General features: G+C 54.2%; 1 protein-coding gene across 4 annotated transcripts in view; it reads right to left on the bottom strand.

The window, feature by feature from the left end:
• The window catches only part of HNF4A (hepatocyte nuclear factor 4 alpha), a 28816-nt gene extending 13018 nt beyond the window's left edge, over positions 1–15798 (bottom strand). The window contains exons 1-3 of one of the 4 annotated variants that reach the window (XM_069806388.1): positions 15630–15798; positions 2522–2699; positions 574–668 (exon numbers count right to left, since the gene is read on the bottom strand). In XM_069806388.1, the coding sequence (XP_069662489.1) occupies positions 574–668; positions 2522–2699; positions 15630–15669 (313 nt within the window). In that variant the 5' untranslated portion in view covers positions 15670–15798. Of the gene's footprint in view, positions 1–573; positions 669–2521; positions 2700–6417; positions 6653–15629 lie in introns of those variants that run through there. The other 3 variants (XM_069806396.1, XM_069806380.1, XM_069806371.1) reach the window with 3 other exon arrangements.
• Positions 15799–22822: the final 7024 nt, after the last annotated feature.

Below are 22822 nucleotides of genomic sequence, written 5' to 3'. Positions count from 1 at the left end.
ATTTCCAGGCCTTCTTTGAAGTTTCTGCTTCTCACTGATGTTGAGAAGCGTTCCCAAACCGCTCGGGTGCCCCGGCTATGTGAGAGCACAGGTGATGTGTGTGTCAGCGCGAGCAAGAGTGAGCTGAAGAGACCTGGGTGTGATTTGTGTGTACAAGCACGGGCAGTTCTGAGACACAAGCATGGCCCTGCGGCACTCTTGTGGGCTTGTCTTTGCTGGCCTTTTGAGAGGTGCCCTGACAAGGGGCCCTCAAATTGAATTTGGGAGCACACAGGGCCCCCATGCCTTGCCCTCAACTGTTGGAACAATGGCCGCTTGCAAGGACTTTGCATGGGTGGGAGCGGGCAGGTTGGGCACATGCAGGGCTTATGACTGGAGGCCAAAACTCTCCCTAAACCCCCCTGTGATGGGGGTCTGGATCTGTGCACAGGAGAGCACTGTGGAGGGGCTAAGATGGCTGGGCAAGCATGTACACGGCAGGGACTGGCCTTGGGCTGTGAGGGCTTCCACAAAGATATGGAGCCAGCATGACTGCTGCTGGGGGGAGTGTGGGGAAGCCATGCCGCCACCCACCTTCCTTCTTCATTCCTGCTCGGAAGCACTTCTTAAGCCTGCAGTATCGGCACTGGTTTCTTTTGTCTTTGTCTACCACACACTGCCTGTTAAACCTGGGAAGAAAGAGAGGTGTGAGGAGCAGCAAGAGTGAGTCTGAAGGCAGGACAAGACAGAGCCCTGAGCTCCAAGATGCACTCAGAGCAGGTTCCCAGAGGCTCACCCTGAGAAAGGAGCCACGGTCTGTGCCATTTCCACGCTTGCTTTAACCTGAGGTTTCTTCTTTGCACTGAACATCTCAGCCCTCTGCTCTACTTCTGGATGTTCAATAAGGAAGGGCTAGAGCTGACAGTTGCATGCAGGAGCTCAGGCTGCTGATCTTACTCACTAACCACGAGGCACAGGATGCTCATGATGGACTAACAAGCGCCAGCGAAGTTAAAAGTGTGAGCCAGGAGCGTCAGAGCCAACTTGCCAGCCTCTGTTATAAGTAAGATCCCAGTTAGAAGGGAGGAAGAATGCGTTTATCCTGAATAAAAATAGGGTAGAAGGTTGTTCTTGAGCTAGTAAGGTTAAGAAGTGGATTTAAGTCCCTGCATCTCTCCAGGGCTGTGTCTGGGATCCAGGCAGGTTGGTTCTGACCTCTGGACAGCATCGCTGGTGTGTGAACAGCTCTGGAGCCACCTGTGCTTCAGAGAGGACTTGGGAAGCAACCAGCTCCCTCCACGCTTGTATCACCAAATCCATCGCACATGGAGGGGCAAATGCTGATCTCCCATGTACGTGTCTCTTGCATACGCCACAAGGCTGGTGGCCATTTGCAGCATGAATTTCACTTGCAAATTTGCTCTAATTTACTGCGGATTGACCAAGTTTGCAAACTAAAGACAAAGGCATACAGAGCTGGGAAAGGGCTCCCAGCCATGCCGAGTTCTGTAGCTTTTGAAAAGGCTTGTTTCTACCATGCTTTTTAAAGCCCCAAGCTAAGATTTGCCCAAATGGATGCCTGAAAGCAGCTTTTTAAGCATTTCTGTAGCACTTATATAAAAGCCCTAGTCTCTAAAGAACTGGGCACCTTGACTTTTCCACTGGAGCTGTGGGGAGGGGGCTCCCTGGGCAGCCAGCTTAAATAACCCTGGGGTGCAAGTGATAATGCGCTTCACATGCACTCATAAACCTGGGGCTTCTGTCTGTCACTCAGATTTTAGAGTGATGTTGCTCTTCACGCTCTCCAAGTGGCTGTCAGGCCATCAGGAGTAACTCACTCAAAAAGCCCAAGTGATTTAGACACTGTGAGCCGAGGATTCCTCGGTTTCCTCTGCGACTTTCTACGTGTGGGTTGCTCAGAGCAGGGAGCAGGCAGGTCACAGCCGCTGATGGCACGGGAGAGCCGTGGGCTACCACCAGCGATAAGATGCAGAGCATGAGTTGCAGGAGCAACATGGGTGCCTCGTCCTCAGAGGCTTGCACGCTACGCTGCCCAGCTTGTTGCTCCTTAGATGTTCTTTTACCATGTAACAGGCAGTGACAGCATTTTAGGTAGATGGCAGACACACTTCCACCTCGTGATGGAGGAGAGATGGGAGGCCATTGGAGTGGGGTTTGCGCTGCACTCAGAGCAGGGAATAGCAAGGTGCTCAGCCCTTGTAATAGGGCTTCTCCGCCCTGGCATCACCTTGCTTGCTAGCCGCATCCACGGTTGGCCATTTGCAAGAGCATGTGCATGGCCCCTAAAGAATGGGGCAATAGCTCCCAGGGTCTTTCCCCAGTGATCACTGGAGGACAATCCCAGAGTGAGAGTGGTCTCTGACCCTTCCCAGAGGCGGGGAGTGAGGTCAGGGAAGGTGGTGGAGGATGCAGGGAGAATGAAGAAAATGAAGGACCATGCTGCTGCACTTTGAGGGCTTTGCTGTTCAGCTCCTAGGGACTGTTTTGTCTCAGCCACACGACCTGTCCCCTCTGTCCTTACCTGCAGGAGTACATGTGGTTCTTCCGGACGCTCCTCCTGAAGAAGCCTTTGCAGCCATCGCAGCTGGAAGCCCCGTAATGCTTCCCTGTGGCGCGGTCCCCGCAGATGGCACACAGCGCGCTCACCCCAATGCTGTTGGAAGTGTTGAGGTTGGCTGTTTCTGATGGAGATGTGTCTGCTTGGGGAAGGATACAGGAAGAAGACAGTGAGACAGACAGCCAACATTTCCTAACTCAGTTTCCAGCAAGAGACTTAATTTTTGGAGGAACCAGGCAGCTGCAGCCAGACTGTGTGGCAGGGGCTGGTCAGAGAGATGTGTAAGGAGTAATGGGTACTCCGAGTGTCTTAAGTCATTGCCATTTGAGTGTGCAAAAGCTCCCTGTGTGCCAGGCTGAGACAGCTCTTCTCAAAGGCCTGACTCCAGCGATGCCTTCAGACAAAGCGGAAACCCATTTGCAGGAGTCACAAAGCAGAGCCAAAATTCCTCAGGGATTTGCAGATGCTTTGGGCTGCAGTAGCATGGCCAGAGAAAAAGCTGGTACAGAGTTAAAGCTGAGGTATTACAGCTCAGGGTGAGCAGCTGATTTATTAGAGAGGTGTTTGTGTTATAGCACCGAAAAAGCCCAAGACAGCCCTGAGCAGATGCTATCAGAGAAATGAGGTGACCAGCTCCCTTTGCTGGAGAGCCCCTCTGCCAGGCACAGAGCTCCAGCCTGCACAGCAGTTCTTCAGGAGAACAAGACTTTAAGTGCATAACAAACTCAAATTACTTCAGCTGGAAAACTCATGTGGGCAAACACTACCCATGCAAAGAAGGACTGATCAAGCTAACCCAGAAAGAAAGGGTGATGCTATATCATGGAGGAGGCTGTATGCTGCGTATCTTCCAGAGTCTGGTAGTACCACAGCTGAGATTGATGTGTCTTATAGTCCTTGCAGGGCTCTTTTGGGAGGATGGGTAATTGCAGCAGCCTCTGTAGGAAAGGACATCTGAAAGGCTTGAAACCCTACACTAAAACCCCTCCAGCAAGCCAAACAAACCTCAAGGCTGAATGGATCAGCCCTTAATTCAGTTGATCTAATTGTCCCCTCCCATGTACATTTTTCTGTATCAGCACAGGCACATTCCCCTGCCTCAGTGGAAATCCCAGTTGCAAATGATACTCAGGATCTACAAAGCCATAGAAACCTGCTGGGATTTTAATACTTGAGTCTATTGGTCCCTGGTCTCTGGCTTTGGCAGGGATGCAGTTAGCTCTCACCCCAGGAGGGCCACAGCTGCTCCCACTTGGCACCCAGCAGAAAGGGGGCTGGGTGCTATAAAAAGGCTGATCCCAGGAGGGGTCCCTTTGGCAGCTGGAGCATGGGTGTTGGGGGAGGCCAAGGCTATGCTGCCTGGGGTAGGGCTACAATTTTAGCATTTATTTTGCAGAGAAAGGGGTATTGCAGCAGGTGCTGTACAGCCTGCTTGTGCCATTCCTTGGCAGGAGCAACTGGTGTGGCTCCACCAGTGAGCTAGCGTAGGGAACCTCGAGCCAGCTCCTTCCCTGGCTCTGGCAGCACCTTTCATTTCCCTGCCTGCTTTCTGGCTTTCTAATTTCTTGTGTCCCTCCTATATTTCTTTCTGAGATGGTTTACTGCCTCTCTGTGTTCCTGCCTGCCTGTCACACAGCTGCATTTCCATGGGTGCAGCACTGCCTGTGCTAAGCTCCCCTCTCCACTCCCAAAGCCCTGAGCTCCTCCCAAGACCATTCTGGCTGTCTTTTGTCCCTGTGAGCAGCTTGCCTCTGAAAGCATCCTTCTTTCCAACGCATCCTGAGGGCTTGGCTGGATGAAGGTCATTCCGGAAGGAAAGTTAGATTTCCAGTTTCAGCTACACATAGGACTTACACAAGAGAGGAAGAGCTGATCTGCCTGTAATCCCATTACTTGTGTATCTGTGACAGCCCAGATAAATCTTTTAGCAGTATATCATGCTGTAATCAGATGAATATAGAACAGGAAAAACTGGCACCGTTATCAAAGAAATTACAACATCTTAGTCTAATAGCCAACCAACAATGAAATTATTGCCTAATGGATAATTTTCCAATTAAGTTTATTTTGTAGTGCCAGAAATGTGGGCTTCTGGCTGCTGCAGTGAAGTGGGTTTAATTGGATTGTTTTGGCGTTATGGTAAATGGAGGAAAGAAAAAACCTGACTTTAAGTTTGAGACGTCGCAGCTGAGACTTGTGTTAGGACCTCGAGAAGCCCCCAAGCCTGTCTGAACGCAGGATCTGTTTGGTCTCTGATAGTGGCAAACTTGGTCATTGCTGAGCAGCCACATCTGGGCTGGAGCTGCAGAGCTGTGCAGGGCAGGGGCTGAGCTCTCCTGCAGTCCTCTGCCAGAAAAGGAGGTGGAGGTTTTGCGAGCAGAGGTGCGGGTAGTTGCTGGAGTGCCAAAGCAGCCCTGGAGGCAAGACCAGCCCCTGGTCTGGAGCTGGGTGGAGGAGGAGGAGAGGTGTTGGTGCTGCCTGACCCAGGTGACTCATCCACCCCTAGGGCGTATTTCATATCGCACATGATCTCATCACATAAAATTATCCTGTCCCTCTGCCCCGTGAAGCACTCAGTCCGGGGGGCTGAATCACAGCCCCCCGTGCAGGAGCTTTTGTGTGCCGGGTGGGAGAGGGGCATAGAGAGGTAGCAAGACCTGGAATTGTCACGGAGGGTCCAGGTGGGCATCGGCAGAGCTGAAGGGAGCTGCTCTCGGCCCTGAGACCCTTAGGTGGGTAGGACTAGCCCCCGGGAGCAGAGAAAGGGCTGAGACCCAGGGCAGCAGGGGGTTATTGCACAGCAGAGCCACTTCAGCACTGCAGTGTCACATCTTTGACGGAGCAGAGCCATAACCCGGGGAAGAGAAGACCTGCACAGGCTGTGAGGGAAGAGCCCATGCCACTGGCACAGCCCTCCCGGGACAGGGGTGCCCCGGCAGCCTCGGTGACGCAGCAGGCAGGAGGAAAGGGCTCAGGGGGTCATTTTCTGTGGTGTGCTTCGTTTAGTCATTAACTTCGTATTTAGAGAGACTTTAGGGGGGACTTGGAGAGGAATCTCCTGTTATCTCTGAGCATTTAATCACCAGGACTCCTTGGTCCCCAAACGGGTGGGCCAGTGTTGCAAATCCTGGTGGGTTAAGTGTGATCCTACCCTCCTGAGGGGATGGGAACGCTCATCTATCCTTGCCGGGTCCCCTTGCCCCTCTTCCCGGGGGCTGAGCCTCCTGGCCCTGCAGCACTCGCAGGGAAGGGGATGCCACCCCACACCCCAGCGCTGCATGGGGAAGAGCTGTGGCCTCAGTGCAGCTGTGGGGGCAGTGCCCAAATTGCTTTTTGCAGCGATTTCTGCCCTTGACAGGTGCTAAATGGCTTTCTGCTCTGGGAAAACCTAGCTCCAGCTGCTGCTGGGTGGGACTGGCTCTCTGCTCTGGAGCCACAGGGGCAGTCGTCTGCCTGGTGAGCCGCCAGCAGCATTTCACTCAGAAACTTTTGGCTGGTCTTTTCTCTTGGCTGGAGGCTGAGGAAGGTGAGACCCCCCTGTGTTCAGCCCCAGTCCCGGTCCCTGGGCTGAATGTCTGGTGGGGACCTCTCCTTGCACCCAGCTCCTGGCGTGTGCCCGTCCCCAAGGTGTCTGGGCTGCAGGGCACCATCCCACCTGCACTGAGCACAGCACCGTTCCGCCACCTCAACTTCTCCCCATGGGAAGCAGAAACCCCACTGTGAGCTGCTGGGAGCCCCACAGCTGACACCCCCGCCATGCCCAGCCGGCCCCAGGACCATTTCAGCGGCTGCTCCGGGGACTTGTCCTCCTGCAGTCCCTGGCTTGTCCCACCGCTGCGGAGAAGATGGAGGGGACTTACCGTTGCCCATAGCCAGCACCTGCATGTTCTCAAACTCCAGAGTGGTATACGCCGGGTCTAGCACTGCGCTATAATCTGCCATCTCCATGTCTATTAGGGCTTTGGAAAGGCGCATTATCATCAGCAAACACGGACCAGATTGTACCGATTCCCTTGTCCGAGGCTATTGGCCCTTCTGCCTCCCTCTGCCTTCGCTGCGTCCCCTATCTGTTGTCTTTTATTTCAAATATTTCTCTGAAAGGATTTGCTGAGCCTCAAGGCCTATACTCCCCAGAGGGGTGGAGGCAGGAGGCAGGGGGTTAATCTTTAATCATCTCGCCCACTGCGGATCGCTGCTAAGCTTTTTTTTTTTGGTGGAGCAGCAGTGATTCTTGTTGACTGTTATTGAGTCTCGAGGTGCTTTGCCAATCCTGGCTCCCAGGCGCAGGCAGGACCGCGGGAGCAGGCACTTGCCGCCCAGGGAACACCTTCCCGGGCTATTGACCTTGATACTGAGCTGCCGGCGTTGGTCTTAATTGTACCTGGGGTGGAAAACCTGGAAAAAACCCCGCTGGGAGAACAAGGTTGCTCTTCACTTCAGTCATTGCCTTCCCCTTTCCACAGTTGGTTGCCTTCTCCCCCTGATTTCCCCTTCTCTCACTCCCTCCATCCCTCCCACACCTTTTCCTTTTTCTCCCTCCCTGTCAGAGGAGGTCAGCGCCTGCCTGGCAATTTACACGTTGCTATGCAAAGTAACGACGTACGACTCCTTTTACTTCCCTATAAACTGAGTTTTACAGGGGCTGGATGCCCTATAAACAGATCACACCCTGCACCTATGCCCAAACGGTGAGCAGGGCCAGGGGGTGGCATGAGTGCCTTGGGCATTGCCGGGGCTGCTCCTGTCCCACCACCGGAGCCACCCTGTGCTGGACACCCCCGGGCCTCAGTTTTGACGGACACATCTTAAAATTTTCATTAGGCGTTTTACAATGCAGCAGAGCTTTGCGCTGCAGTGGGATTTTTTCCTTCTGCAAATGCAGCCACTGCCAGCTCTCCGCTGCCAGCACTGGCGGGGGTTCTGCCACCTCTACCCAGACCTGGGGTCCGACCCTGCTGGTACTGGGCAGGGGGGACCGGAGCAAGTAGCAGAGCTGCCTGTGCTTTCCTCCTAGCTAACCTGGGTGCTCTCCTCTGCAGCTGACCCTGGGCACATCACTCCTCTGCTTTAGACAGGACAGAGACTTTTCAGTGTAACAGCAAGATCAATGAGTGGGAATTTAGTTGATTGCTGAATGGCATCGGCTGAATGGCACAGGAGAACCAGCAGTTAATGGTTCAGTATCAGCTCGTTCTGCGGTCAAAAATTCCCCTTGATTTCGCAACCAGCAGCGGGTGACTGAGTCCACACGCTGCTGATTCGGGCTCCCAACTGGCTCATATTTGTGCTTCCCAGGCACCCCAATGCAGCCCTGGCTATGCTGGCACCCTGAGCTGCCCTGGCCACGGTGGCATCACTATCACAACGTGACACCAAGGTCTCTGGCTCCGCAGCAGCACATGCCTTTGGGCAGTGATGCTAGCGATGATTTGCTATTCACATTTTAGGAGCACAAGGGATTGTTCAAGCAGTCCTTGCCCCCCAAAACTATGACCTATGTAGCACTTCCAAACAGCTCTTCTACCCTAAGGCTACAGGTCTGCAGGAGTGAAGCTGAGCACAGGGGAGAGCCCCTGCTTTCTCACTTGGGACTGGTGATAAAGGATCCTTTGCTGCAGGGAAAACAGTCATCCCGTCTGTACTCCCAAGAGAGAGGCCAGAGGCTCTCCGCACTCACGTGCCAGTGGCTCTTCCCTTCAGCAGGAACAGTCCTGAGCCAAAAATTGGTTTTACTATGTGGACACTGGGATGGGGATACTAAGGTAGAGCAGAGCATAGCCCCGTCTGTGGCCTCATCCCAGGGACCTCCAGCCCAGTCCTGGCCGAGCCATGGTGATCCCTTTGATTAGATAAATGCTACAGACACTAGGTCAAATATGTGCAGGATTTGCCACAGCGTCTAGTAAAATATCGTAAAAGCATGGCCCATTTTGCTCTGCTCAGCAAAACAAACCTTTTGCTTAAATAGCCTGCTGAGCAAGGAAGGCTGCAAAGGCCATTTGCTCCCTGGGCAGGAAGGATTAAGAGGGCCAGGAATAGACACTGGAGAGGCAGCATGTGCGGGAAAGCGGCAGATAAGGAGTGGGGAAGTTTGGAGAGCATTAGGTGGCTCACGAGGCTGGGACTGTCAATGGGACATGGTGCTTTCCGCCCTGGGGTCGTGTTGACTGTCATTTTCTCAGCACCCGTGTCCCCTCCCAAATCCCTTGGCTCAGTGTGGAGGTAGAGGACCAGACCAGCCAAGGACACCCTGCACTTCCTTTGCCCCAGAGGTGGGCTCGTGATGGAAATCGGTGGCTACTCCCTGGGCATGGTCTGCTGCAGGAGACAGATGTCTCCCTGGGGGTGTTCTGCCTGGGGAGCCCTTGTCTCCCTCCGACGTCCCTGCATGGTGGGTTTTGAGACAGCTTCCCAAAGTAGTCATGGCCTGTACTAGCTAACAGGACCCCTGCAGCTGTTTTAGGTTGGAGATGTTCAAGTCAGCAGCTAGCTGGTTGTGGGGCTGATTCAAACACTTCTGTCCTACAGAAGATGTTTTGTCATTTTTATTCCAGAGAGAGACAACTCAAAGCTGGCAAACCCCTACTCGTAGGCAAAGGCTGTTCCCAGAGCAGATGCTTAGGGGAAGTTCATCTTTCAGGCCCTCTCCTCTCTCCTCCTGTCCCCATTTTCTGTGCCCTCCACCCACTGTTTCCTACACCAGGAGGTGGCTGCAAAGGAGACCATGATAGCTCCAGGGCATGAAGTGTTCTGCACCAAGCAATTATTTAATTTTTATGTGTTGAGCAGTAAATCCTTTCCCACACTGGCACAGCATGACACTAATTTTGCCTTATCTATATATCCCTGGCTGGCACATTAATCCAAAGCAAAAGGGGATTCCCTGAAAATAAGATCCATGCTTCTCAGTAAATTAGGATCAGGAATAGACTATTTAATGCAGCATCTATGATAAGGATGCTATCAGCTACCGTGCTTGCTAGCTGTTCACATCAAGTGGGTTGAACAGGGGTTTGTAGGATCAAAGGATAACTGAGGTTGGAAGGGACCTTGGGGTCTCTACTCCAACCTCCTGCTGGAAGCAGGGCCAGCTGTGAGAGCAGCCTCGGTTGCTCAGGGCTTTATTTTGTCGGGTCTTAAACACCTCCAAGTTTGGAGACTGCACAACCTCTCTAGGCAACTGATGCTTGACTGTCCTTGTGGTCTTAGACACCGTCTGAAACTCTTTCCGATTTTTATGCCCATTCACCTCCTCCTGCCATGCATGCTGTGAGGACCCTGGCCCTGTCCTCTCGATGCCCTCTGTGTGGGTTATACTCGGGTGGTTCCTGTTGGCCCCTTTCTCCAGCCTGCCGTGGAACAGCAGCCCTGCCCTCCAGCGTATTGCCCCAAACCCCTAGTTTGGGGTCACCTGTGGACTTTCTGAGCATGGACAGTGGTCAGGCTGCAGCTGGGAGCCTGGGGCCCTCCTGCTCATTGCTTTTCCCTCTTACAGCTCTGCACTCTCAAGAAATCCCCAGCAGAAATGCCAGTGCCCAGAGCCAGCAGGAGCAACCTCGTCTTACATCAGCGATGCCACTGCTGCCCCTTGCAGCCTTGACTCCAGATCACTCCTGCCATGTCACTCACAGCTCCAAGGCCGCTGTGGCACTGGAGTAGCTTTTCCTTGGCATGCAAGTGAAGCGGAGGTGGGCTCAGCTCTGAAACCTCTCCAGAGCAGGAAAGCCCTGAACAAGGTCAGAGCCCCTGCTCAGCCCAGCACTGTTTTGCCAAGCGAGCTGTTGGGGAAGCATGAAGCCGAGTTACAAGATAAAGAACGAAAGTCCCAGGGGAACATCGCCAGCGTAGTCATCTCCACATATGCAAAGGTCCCTTCTGCCTTTTTTTTTTCCCCTTTGAAATTTCAAATTCCAGTTTGTGGACAAAGTCCTGCCTATCTGAGAATATAGATCTCCGACCACTGACCAAACTCCACTCCAAGCAGTCCCGAGGGCTGCTCTTCCCCTTGCCCACGGATGCCTCCGCTCAGTCTCTGGATCTGCCAGGATCACACCGAAACTTTTGCACCAGAGCAGAGTGCTCATACTTGCACAAAGCGGATTTTGCACATTTCAACCTTAACATCAGCAGCTCCCTTTCTCCACGCGGAATGGGAAGGACCATCGGGAATAACCAGGTAGGAGCCTTATCACCTGCAATTCATTTGGGCGGCCATTGCAGATAGAAAACAAGAAGGAGAAACAAGGGCTTCCATTGTGCTTATACCAGCAATTTTAGCTCATCATTTAAATTAGGGAAGGGGGAAAAAAAGGCAGCTTCAGAGGGGATGGAAAACAAGAGGAAACATGAGCTCGTGAAGGCAGAGCCACTCTGTATGGTTAACTGATAACTCCAATTTGCCTCTTCCCTCTCATCTTTTCTGATTCTCCCAATTAAGCTCAACTTATTCTCATGCTAATCATTTCTTGACCTGTTTATTCTGCATTAAAAAATTAACAGAGAGCAGTTTACTGCATGACTTGCTCACACAGAACTGCTACAGATTAGCAGGCAGGCTCTAAGCCTCTGTGCAAGACTTTTGGGTCTAGCAGCCAGTCTGCACAGCTCGAGGATGAACTTTTTTCCTGTTTTTAAAGAATAGCTTTTTCTAAAGTCAATATAAATCCCCCTCCCTTCGTGCCTTAAGTATATTTGCTCTGTGGCTATTTCCAAATGGGAAAGATAAAGCCAAGGGCTTGTGTTTTGTCAGACTTTTTGTAAACAGGGATATTTAGGCCACACTGTCAAACCTCTCTGCCTTCTGCCTCAGCGTGCCATGACTCTGGAGCGGAGTTGTCAGTGTGTTCATAAGCAGCTCCAAGGAAATTGGCAGGGACAGGGGGGCTGCAGGTCAGTGCAGCTGAAACAAACCCCTGGTTCAAATGGTGGATCTTTGCCTCTGCTCCCAGCAATCATGAGACAGACACACAGATGGGGGTCAGCTCCCATGTCTGTCCCCAGAATATCCCCAGCAGCAGCAAGAAGTCTCCAGGAAAACCAATGATTCAGCAGAAGTTGTTTAGGGTCTGTTTGCCCCTTGCCAGCCACACACAGCATGTCCCTGCCCCAGCAAAACACTTTGTGGAGGTGAACCAGAAAGATTCACCACCTCCATCCAGGGGAGTAGATCAGAAAGATCCAGCCCCGAGAGGCAGAAGGTGACCACAGCCCTGTGTTAGACCTGTGCCCAGGGGAAGACGCAGGCATTTTATCATCCTGTTCAACAGCAAATTGCTCTTGGTGATTTATTTTCCCCAGCACTGAAGCAACTGTCACTGTGGTTGGGACAGATGCTGTTTGGAGCTGGGGGTGATGCTTAGGACAGGAGATGCCTGAGCAGACCCCAGAAATGCTGTCACTGGTAAGCCTGTGACATGCGGTGGCACCCTGGGCTCCCCAGCAGAGCTAAGGGTGACAGACGCAGCTTCACTGCAACCTCAGGCTATTTCTCACCAATGCCAAAGTTATCAAAAAGTGGCCAAACCAACCAGAACTGTCCAGGCCCCCAGGCCATAAAATCACCGTGTGGAGAACTGAGGCAGTTTTTGGACGTGGGAAAGAGACACTTCAAAGGAGGTGGCAGACTCTGCTTGAACTTGTCTCCAAAAGCAACAGGTGCATTTCAGCCGAAGCTGGGATGGATGTTGGAGCTGGAGGTAACTATTGGAACTAAACCAAATAGCTGCTATGCAAAAGCGGTAGGGAAAGAACTGCAAACAGGGGGACAAACCATTTCAGCATATAGTGCTCTAGCGATAACACTGTGCGTGCCTTTCATCTCGGGACCAGAAAGGAGTTTATTATCCTGCCTAAAAAAGGCTCTGAACACTTGAGGAAGTAATTATTAGCACTCTTGGGAGCTGTTGTTTTGCAAGTTCAGTAAGTTTGAGCTGTTCTCAGAAGGGTGGCTGTGCTCAAAAATGCCAGCGCATTTGCTGGTGTGTATTTGCAATCACTCTGCCTGCATTGCAGCCCTCAAAAGCAACATCTGTCCTCTGGGACCCGCAAGCTGGCACTACTCTGGAAATCTGGCTGCTGTGTTGTAAGCAAAATCACGCAATAAGCCCAAGACCAAGCAAGGAAGAAGAACTGTTAGATTCATCTTCTTCCATTACACCACAGGCTGCAACTTGGCCCAAGCTACAGCTCCCACCGCTGATCCCACTTGCCCCACCTAAACCCCTACACTGCATGCATTGCACTCCATCCAAACCCCAACCCAATGGAGACCCAGACACTTTCCAGCAAAACACACTCCTGCCTATTTGGGAGGAAATCCAGAAAATCTCTGACTTTGCCACATGCTGTTCCCAATTCCCTGTTTACGCTGGCAGATGCTCAGCTTGAATCCAGCAGTTTAAACCCCATTTAAATGGGGGAGCAGAAGCCACAGGGAAGCAGCAGCGCTGGTGAGGGTTTGCTGCCAGCAACGAGCACCTATTGCTTTCCATGCCTCGCCAGCCCACGTGCTTAGTATGGCAGGGATCTCAGCAACCCACATCTGGACCTGGAGAGAACTTGTTTAGCAGCTGGATATGATCCCTTTGGAACTGAAGTAATCTTGCAGCTTCCCAGGAAAAAGATCCCTACTGAGCTTGCAGTCTGGCAGGCAAGGGAGTCTCTCCCTTCACCCCTGCCAGCTGTTTGCAGGGCTTTTAGGTTTCATTGACTTTATATATTCATTATACACACATGAAACAGCCCTGAATTGTTCCAGCTGGTGGAGCAATAGGTGGAGGAGGAGAACAGCCAAAATCAACAAAGGTTACAAAGCAAGTTTTACTTTTTTTTAAATTTCTTTTATCTTTTTTTGTGAAGGTGGGTGCATCACCAAGCCATGCCTGGAAGTGTCCTCCAGTCGCTGCTGAGGTTCTTGGGATTGGCCCTCACTAGAATTAAGGCAAAAGACTGCAAAGCTGCTGGGTGTGTGGAGGGAGAGCTGCAGCAGGGCGAGGGTGATGGGGGGACAGTCTGAGCCCGTGCCCCCAGAGGAGGGCAAGTCAAGGGCTCCTCAAGGGCAAAAAGCATCTTCCTGAATCCAACAGCCATGGGCTGCTCCAGCTGCCCTCCTCTTGCCCTGGGCTGGCTGGCAAAGTCAGCCCCAGCTGGGCAGCTGAACTTTGGGGGAGCATCTCAGGGAAGGGCCACATGTGTGTCTGATGGGAGGCAGCACGAGGAAGGGGGAAGGCCGCCATAGGTGGGAGCCCTGGTCAGGTCTGAACTGGAAAAGGTAGGCTGGGCATGGAAAAAAATAAGAAAAAAAAAAAAAGGGGTGGTAGGTTAAAATTTGAGAGATTCTGGTTTCTGGGGTCAGAAGGAAACAAGTTAGTGCAAAGTGCTTTTTCTCCACAGGGTGTGCAGATTGCAAGAATAGCCTATCTTGTCCCTAGTGTTCTCAGTCACCAGAGCACGACTAGCGCCTGTGGGAGCAAAACAGTCCCCAGGACCTCCACCTCCACAGCAGCTTCAAACCCCTGCAGCCCATGGCCACCACGGCACTCTCCTATGCAACACAGCCATCCTGTCTACTGCCCCAGAAACAAAAAAACACAGCAGAAAGCAAGGTACAGGCACGTTCGAGCATTCTACATGCAAAGTTTGTTGTGTGGGGGACAGCAAGGGGAGGGGATCACACGTCTCCACAGTCTCATAAACCCATGCCCAGCACACTGCAGTGCCAACTGCCTGGCTCCTAGCTAACAAACAACATGGCACACTGCTAAATAGCCTCTGAGTATTCGACCTATGTCTCCAAGACAGGATAACACTATTATTTGTCCCTTTACACTCCTGCAAGGCCCAGTGCCATTGGCCGCTTGTATCATAAAGAGATTAAAATATATTATGACCATAAACTACATCATTTGAGGAAATGAACGTTTTCTAGTAAACGTACCATGGGACGCCAAAGCCATGAACTTTTCTAAATCAATCACCAGCTGATAAAGAGCACGGGTCTTTGCTGGGAGCAGTTCCCAGCACGTGGGTCCCCATGCAGCGCTGGCGTGGGGAGCTTGTCCTGCGGGGTGGTGGCTCGGGGTGCAGGCTGCACCAGGAGGCACGAACCCTATCACCAGCACAAGCCCTGCTTGGGGGGAATTGCTCAAGCAAGAGGAGCCCCCAGGATTTTTGCTGTGCCCTGGGGTTGAGCAGGGGCTGTCGGGGTGTTTTGTGGATGAGGGTCTGCGAGGCACAGCGGTCTGGGGCTCGGGATGCACCAAACATTTCTGAGTGCTTGCAGACCCCCTGGCAGCACCCTGAGCCCAGCCAGCCTCCTCGCAGCCTCACCTCCACGCCGAGGTCCCCGTGGGTGCTGGGGCTGAGGGGCTGAGCACAGAGCTGGCTGGTGGGGGACGTGCGCTGGAGGGGGCCATGGAGGGGGACCCAAAAAACCTTTCTAGTAAGAGCTCTATGCAGCCGGTAAGGTTTGCATTGAAACTGTTTTTCTCTCAGTTGCTTTTAAGCTTTCATCATGAGGGCTGGGTAAGTCCCGCTGCAGACCTCTTTGGCTAAGGAGCAGGCAGCAAACGGCAGGACCAGAGGTCGTGCTGCAAGCTGGCAGGATCCGTCCCCAGGCCTGCCAAGGCTGCAGCACAGGGCAGTAATGCCAGACACTAGGAACTAGGCAGTCACTTCCCAAATGGTGTGGGCAGTCACTGGGGCGTGTGTGGGACGCCAGCCTGGCTCCACCACCTCTTCCCCCGGGAGTCACAGCACCCACTCCACCACACTGCCCACATTGGGGTATCTCTCTCAAGAGCCCCAGAACCGAGCTGGGGGACATCAGCTATTGCCACCCACAAACTTGGCATGTTCGTTCTGCGCAAAGCAAAACAGAAACCAGAGACGTGGGCGTCCCCTCAGATGGGGACCAGCAGTATGTATGTGGGGGATGAGTATATTTCGGCTGCTCCGAAACCCCACCGGAGACCCTGGGGATTGCCAATGCCCTTCATTCACATAACCTCCTCAGCGCTGGCTACGCAGCTACTTCTCTCCCTGCTGCGAGTGCCAGGGGGAGCACGGGGAGTACCTGGTGTTTCCTGGAGCAGGTCGTATCTGCTGCCATTCATCTTCCAGGGGCGCTCAGCTTTCCGAGCAGAGCTAGGGGAGTCTCGCCCTCCGACAGGGCCATCCAGCTGGCGAGCCCGCCGTGGGCTGTGGGGCAGGAGCCATGCCTGGGAGCTGGCTGCGGTGCGGCGGCAGGGACTGGCTAATCCCTTAATGCTGGTCACAATGAGATTTGATGGGGAGCAGGAGTTTGTGCCGCAGAGCTGCAGGTTTTAAAGGGTTCTGGCCACTACCTGGAGGGGAATTATAAGGTGGCTCTGGGTTTGAGCCCGCTGTCGGTGCCCGCAGCAATGCCCGCTGCTTTCTGGGCCACCTTTCTGAGGTGCCCTCACCCTGGCCTCTGGCCTGCTGCTGCGTTTCTGCAAGGCAGGGGGTGCCTGACCGCACATGCAGCTCTAGCGGCTGCTCCAGAAAATGTCCCTGGGTGTGTTTAACAGCAGGAGCAGGTCTGACTCGCCCTCCGGGGAGAGATTGGCCACTTTTGCTTTAAAATGTTTCTATATAAATACCCAGAATGCCATATCCTTGAGAAACAACCTTTGTCTCCCCTCCTGGCTGCCATCACAGCATGCAGGGCTGGAAGGGAGAAGCAAGGGAGCAGGCAGGGAGCTGCGCACATGGTGCTCCCCATCTTTGGGCAGCCCTGAGCTTTGTGTCCTGCAGAGCCCAGAGAGCAGCTCCAATGGTTCAAACCACCCCGAGGGCATCGCTGCCGGAGCTCTCCCACAGCTCTCCAGGCGCCTGCCTGCTCTATGCCAGTGCCCTCCTTTCCCTATCCTCTCTGGAGGAAACTGGAAAACTCTCAGGACTGAGATTTCTTAATCAATTGTGCATGTTTGTGCTGTTGATGGGGAATCCAGGAGCCTCCACGTCCCAGGCAGCTCGAGATTTCAGCTAGTGCCTTGCACTGCAGCTGGGCCAAGGCAAGCCCAGCAGGAAGAAAAGGGATTTTCTAACTGCCAGACTACAAGAAACCCCTCTCTGCCACCGCAGCGCTGCATTCTCATTTTTTTTTCTGGAGATGAAGCTGCTGTGACACTGGTGTTGACTCATTTGGCCCCAGTCCAAAGGGGACCGCAGAGGCTGCTGAGCACTGAGATTTTTCTCCTCTGCAGGGAGTGTGTGCTGGCATGCGTGGCCCTGTTTAGCCCGGAAGAGGAAAATTAGGTGAGGGATTAGAGTGGCACTTCACTGGGTTTTCACAGGTACTGAGCAACGGGTTGAATGCTGAAAGGGAGAACTGGCCATCCTTGCAATGCAGCCCTGTGCTGCCTGGCCGTGGCTCCAACCAGGGCCCGGAGCAAGCACTGCCTCGCCAGCCTCCACACCTGGAGGAACCAACGCAGGGCCAAGCCCATCTGAAACACCTGTTTTCCTGTACTTTCCTTCCTCCTCGGATGGCTTTCCTCCCGCAGAGCCCGCCTTTCAGTTCACTGCGCCAAGGAGGAGAGAGCTTGCTCCTGCCCTCCAGAGATGTCGGCCCCTGAGCACCATCTTGAAGTCTAATGTTCCTAAACTATTCCCGTCCCGTCTCTGCGAGCCTCCGCTCACACCTGGGGCTGCCTGGGGTGCATTCAAATTCATTTGCACAGCCAGCACCTTCCAGAAGGCTCCTGATGGATCAGGGGTGGGGAATGACCCTTGTCTCTGTGCCCGGGGAAGGGTACGCTGGCGACGGGGGCAGATGCCCAGCATGCCTGCATGCAGCAGGGAGCAGCATCAAGGGCAGGGCCAGGTCTGAACTGTGCATAACCCTGTGACACCTTCCTTCACCCCTCTGTTTCCACACCAGTTTTAACACCTGTAACAGGGAAACCACCCAGGTCAACAGAGATTTCTCCCGGACAGTGGCAATCCCCAGGCAGACACCCATGGATGGAGCTGTGGGCAGCACCAGGCTCTGCTTCCACCAGGGTGTCCACCATCATTTAGTCCTTGAAGGCAGCAGACTCCAGGCAGGGGAGCAGCCAGGGCTGTGGATCTGAAGCCTGGTTGTTTGTCCCCTTGCCCCTCCTGCCTCCTTATTCCACCCTTCATTTCCCGGTGCTGCCTTTGCCCAGCTCTCTGCATGGGCTGGTTCCCTCGGGCACCCATCGGTGCCTTCACTCCTCCCTGCCGGGGCACCTTGACCTAGCTGAGCTTGCCTGTCCCTGGGGCAGGACCTGCTCCTGCTCATGGGCCATGGTGGCTGCAAGCAAAAGGCCACGCAGCTTGCTGGATGGGGACCTGCAGCATGGGCAGGGCTTTTTTCCATGGAGTGGTTATTTTATGCCTTCTGCTGAGCTCCGCAGTGTTGCCCTATCCATTAACCTGACACCCTGCCCAGCCTCACAGCCCATGGCCAGATTTCCTTGGGTGACCTTAGCATCAGTGAATCCTCTTCCCAGGCTGAGCTGCTGCTTTTCACTGGGGCAGTGGGGTGGACCCTGCCATCCTGATGACGGAGTGGGATGCAGGACTTGTTCAGCCGGCTGGAAACCGGGGCAGGCTGGCACACTGGAGGGGACCAGGAGCAGCTTCTTATCATGGATCATCAAGGCTTTGGGGACCGTGTGGCAAAAGGATGAGCCTCCCATGGAAGCAGAGGGGGAGAGAAGTGGCTGAGGGGGGCAGGAGGAGCCGAGCTCTGCAGCCTCTGTGAACGGTGCTGGGCCATAAACGCGGCACGGTGGCTGTCATTTATGTGTCAGCAAACACGTTGAGTGGGCTCGACTATTGATTCTGACCGTATAAAAGAGTGTTGTGGCACTTGTTCAGGTTTGTGCAGGTTTTACAGCTCTTGTTCTAAGAAGTGCCCATGTATTTGGTTTGCTCCTTCCTTCAGGTCTATCTGTTGACATTGGCTCTCCTAACCAGAGCGTTGGGCCATGCCAGGAAGCTGAGTGTACAGCCCTCCTTACGTTTCCCACTTTCCCAGGGGTTATCACCTATAAAATCTTGCACACACCCATGGCTGAGACAGGTTTCTTGTGCAGAGGCAGGTGAAAGGTGCCCGCTGGTCCCACGCCGGTGGGTTCAGGTGCCCCGCGCTCGAGGCAGGAGCTGAGCCAGCCACCCTGACGGATGAGTTTCAGGGTGGGTGGGCAAAGCCGTGGGGAAGATGCTGCCCTCGGCAGCCTGGGGCGGGCTGAGCAAAGTCAGAGGTCTGTAGGGCTGCAATGAAAATCGGGGTCTCAAACCAGCATGGATGTCCAGGGAGGGAGAAGGTGTCAGGGCTCCCAGAGCATCATTGCAGAAGAGATGGCCTACGTGTGGTGACCCACAGCAGGAGGCACACAGTATCACCCATTCTCCACCTCCAGTCCTCTTCCCAACAGGAGAGGCCAGCACCAGCTGAGCCCACAGGGACACTGGTGCTGGGGGCTGAAAGGGCTTGAGCCCACGGTGGTGGTCCCCATCTGCCCCTTGGCACCGGGCTCCTGGTACCATGGGGATGCAGCCGGAGTCCCTCCAGTGGCTGCAGCATTTTGGGATAGAAAGTCTGGTCCAGCCCCGCAAACCCTTCAGCTTTTGGAGCCAGGATCCCTCTGCTCCTCGAATGCTGGTGCCTTTCCATAGCCACTTGCTCTGCATGGAGCTGCTCCTCTCACACCCTTTGGTGCATCATCCAGAGCCCACCATTATTTTCTGAGGCATGTATTTCCTGAAGGGATTTGCCGGGTAATTTCTGTTGATGCTCAGGCTGAAGCTTGGACAGGAGCTATTCCTCGGAGTAATTGCTTCTGGGACCGGGCTTTGCTCAGAGGCCCTGGTAGGAATGTGGTGCCTCTGCCAATGCAGGTGAGCAGAGCCATCAGCCCTGGCTTCACGATAGAGCCACTACCTTGAAATTTGCCTTCTGTGAAAGTTCTGCAACATTTGCTGTTTCCACAAACATTTCTGCCAGGAACCTTGTTTGCTTGATATTTGAGGAAAGCAAACAGAGAAAGAGCCCGAACACAAACAGTCATGGACATTTTTTTGCAGTCTTTACCCTGTTCTAACCCTTAGCCCACCAGCAGAGACACTTGCAGGCATCACCCCTGCCCAACATACCCCTTGGCTCTGCTCTATGCGCTGCCCCGTCCTCTGCTGCTGGCCCTGGTCCCACTGCAAATATTGCTGTATTTAAAAGGAAATCACCCAGACCTTGCTGTCTGCGGGACCACCATCACTCACCACCCCTTTGCACTCACTTTAAATAAACACCATTTTTTAATGCCATTTAAGAAATGTCAGCAGAAGACTAACTGAGCATGTCTGACTCGCAGACCTACACCTGCCCTGTGCAGTTCAAGATAGCTCTCAGACACTCTTCACACCTTCCCCAGCCTCATGCTGCTCAACTCCCAGAGCTGAAGCTCATTGCCCGCTGATAGCAGCCCTCTGTGCTCACTCCCCCTTATAAAAATACCATCATGTTTTCAAGCGAAGCCAAAGACGAGGGCGTGCTGCTGGCCCGATAAGCGGCCGGGGCGAGGCGGCTGCCCTGGTGCAGTGGAAGTCGCAGCCCTGCGGGCAAGCACAGCCCCCCGCAACACCGAGCAGCATCCCTGCAGCCCCCTGCAATGCAGGGAGCATCCCCAGCTCTTCCCCAAGGAAACTTCCACCAAGCACCAGCAAACAGCACTCAGGATCGGGCCAAGGCAGCTAAAGCAGTGATTATCTCTTTTACATCCCATCTAAATACCAGTGCTTATTCCTGGGTGCGGCAAGACCCTGTTCAGCCATTTCTTGCCCTGGTAAGTGCTGACCCTGCCAGAACCAGCGTTACGGCCACCACAACAGCTGGCGGGGATAGTGGGAGTGGGGACAGGGAAGGGGGCTATGCTGGGTGTCCTAACACCCACTAGTCCTTGATGGCCTCCAGGCCGTGGACACAGAGGACAGGGAGTAAACAGAGGAATTAAATAGCAGCTGACATGAGAAATCAAGAGGGAAATGCTCGGTTCTGCCTCCTCTTATGTTCTTCAGCTGAAACTGTTCACCACATCTGACCAAAACGCCTAAGCAGCTCTGACGTCTCACATTTTTCAGCTAATTTCCAAAGCTGCTTTACTGAGCTGGCCCCAATCATGCGCCGGTCCCTGCTGTAACCACCGGCCTCGGGGATCCCCAGCTCCAAGAGCTGCTCCCAAAATACAAAGGACTGGTGCTGCCTCTGCTGGGATTGAGGGCAATTGCCCGGATTGCGCCCAGGTCTCATCGGGAGGATAAAGCTGGAGCTGGGGGCTCGTTGCCTCCTCACTGCCCAGGAGAGCACCGTCCCCTCACACCCTCTCCATCCCCTACCCTCTCGTACACCCATTTGCAGCCTCCCCCTGGGATTTAGCACCAGGGTCCCTGGAGGAGCCCTTTCCAGCTGACAGCCCCTCCTCAGTGGGTGCTGGTGAGGATGCTGAACATGCCCCCAGCCCCACGGCTCTCTGGGAGCTGCGGCATCATTACCTTCTTGCCCAGGGACCCACACAGGGTGCTGGGGATGGGACACCTTTGTCACCACCTGGCCAGGCATCCTCCAAGTCCTTTACACAAGGCACAGGTCTGATGGGAGGGAAATAAGTGCCCCCAAGGTATGGTTTAGGGGAATGTTGGTGGCAGTTTGGGGCAGGGTTGGATAGGGAGGGTTGCAGTAACTGCAGGGGGGAATGCCCCACTCTCTGCTCTGACTGATGCCACTGCTGCAAAGAGTGGGCTAGACCTGCTCGCTGTCCTGAGGCTGGGTGCCGGTGCCCAGCTTCCCCCTTAGAATATATCCCTGGCTTCAAATGGATGCTGAAATGCTGAAGCCCCTGAGATGGATGGGGGGGAGGGGGGGCGACTGAAAAAAAACAGAAAATCTTTCCATCTGTCAAAGGAAACTGAAAATAACTGCATGACCCCTCCGGGGCTGAAGGCGCATCTGGTGGACCCTGGTGTGCACGCACCGGCTGAGCCCCGGCAATGCCAGTGCAATGCCAGCTGGGGTGGCCTGTCCTGCCAAGGGCTGGGAGCTGCGAGAGCAGCCCTGGCGGGCACAGCTGGGGCACCCGCATTGCTTTGCAAGGGAATAAACTTGCCGGTGACCCTGGGAAGGGTTTGGCCACCACTTTGCTGTCTGCCCCATGGTGCATCCTGGCTGCTGTGCCCACCCTGCCACCCATCCCAGCCCACCCCCAGCCCTGCGGCACTGCAGGCTCCCGAGGAAGCCAGGCACTGCCGGGTCCCCCCTCCCCGCCAACCCTTCCTTGCCTCTATTTGGATAACTTTTTCACCCGTTTTATTTATGAGGTCTCCCTTCCTTCTGCCAACACTCCGAGCTTCCTCTCACTTAGGTCTGGGAGGCCTGTCTCGCTTTTTTATTCTTATTATTTTTCACTCTCCCCCTTGCAAGGCCCCAGGCTCGGCAGCCTGGCCCCACGACAGCCTGGCAGGCAGCGGGTGCCGGCTGGAGCGCGCCTTTGTTTGGCCACAGGAGCAGATGGGGAGAGCAGCCGCAGGTGGGATGTGCGGCCATTCTTTCTTCCCCAGCCGCCCCGCGGCACCCAGGTCTGCCTGCGCCTGCCCAGGCTCAGCCCACAGCTTGGTCGTGGACCCTCAGGCTGAAAAATTAGGAGAAAATTAGGGTTAAAAAAAAAAAAAAGTCAGGAGAAAATTAACGGCGGAAACGTTTGTCTGCCTGTGTTTAAGGTCACCAATGTGCCGGGGCTGGCAAGCGGCTGCTCGCTTTAAAGCCAGCTGCAAGTGGGCAGAATAACTTAATCGTAAGTTGTTAAAGAGCTTGTTCAGCTCCTTGCATTGCATCTGTCAGGCAAAGCCTGTGGCTCGCTGCAGAAATGAGGCTGACTTTGCACCCGGGGTACAGCAGGACACAGGCACCCTGGATTTGGGGACACCCAGACCCAGCCACCCCGCACTGCTGTGTCTCCCAGGCTGATGGGAGCATCACTTGAGCCTCCCCTTCTCCTGCAAGTGAGGCAGAAGTCAGTCCCTGCGAGCTTGGTGGGTCAGGAGCCATCTCCCCACCAGCAGCAAAGACTCATGCGGGGCTTCAGCCTGGAGGATGCTCAGCACCTGCTTCTGCTGGGCCAGCCCATAGAGGTGCCCTTGCTCCAGGATCTGACCCTCTGTACATCTCAGAGGCATCAAGCCTTCGTTTTACATGCTCACAAGCAGCCTTCATTGCGTGGCTCCTTG

This window comes from Haliaeetus albicilla, chromosome 2 (genome assembly GCF_947461875.1).
Source record: "Haliaeetus albicilla chromosome 2, bHalAlb1.1, whole genome shotgun sequence".
NCBI lineage: Eukaryota > Metazoa > Chordata > Aves > Accipitriformes > Accipitridae > Haliaeetus > Haliaeetus albicilla.
The sequence above is the reverse complement of the archived record's forward strand: the minus strand, read 5'-3'. Positions and strand labels throughout refer to the sequence as shown.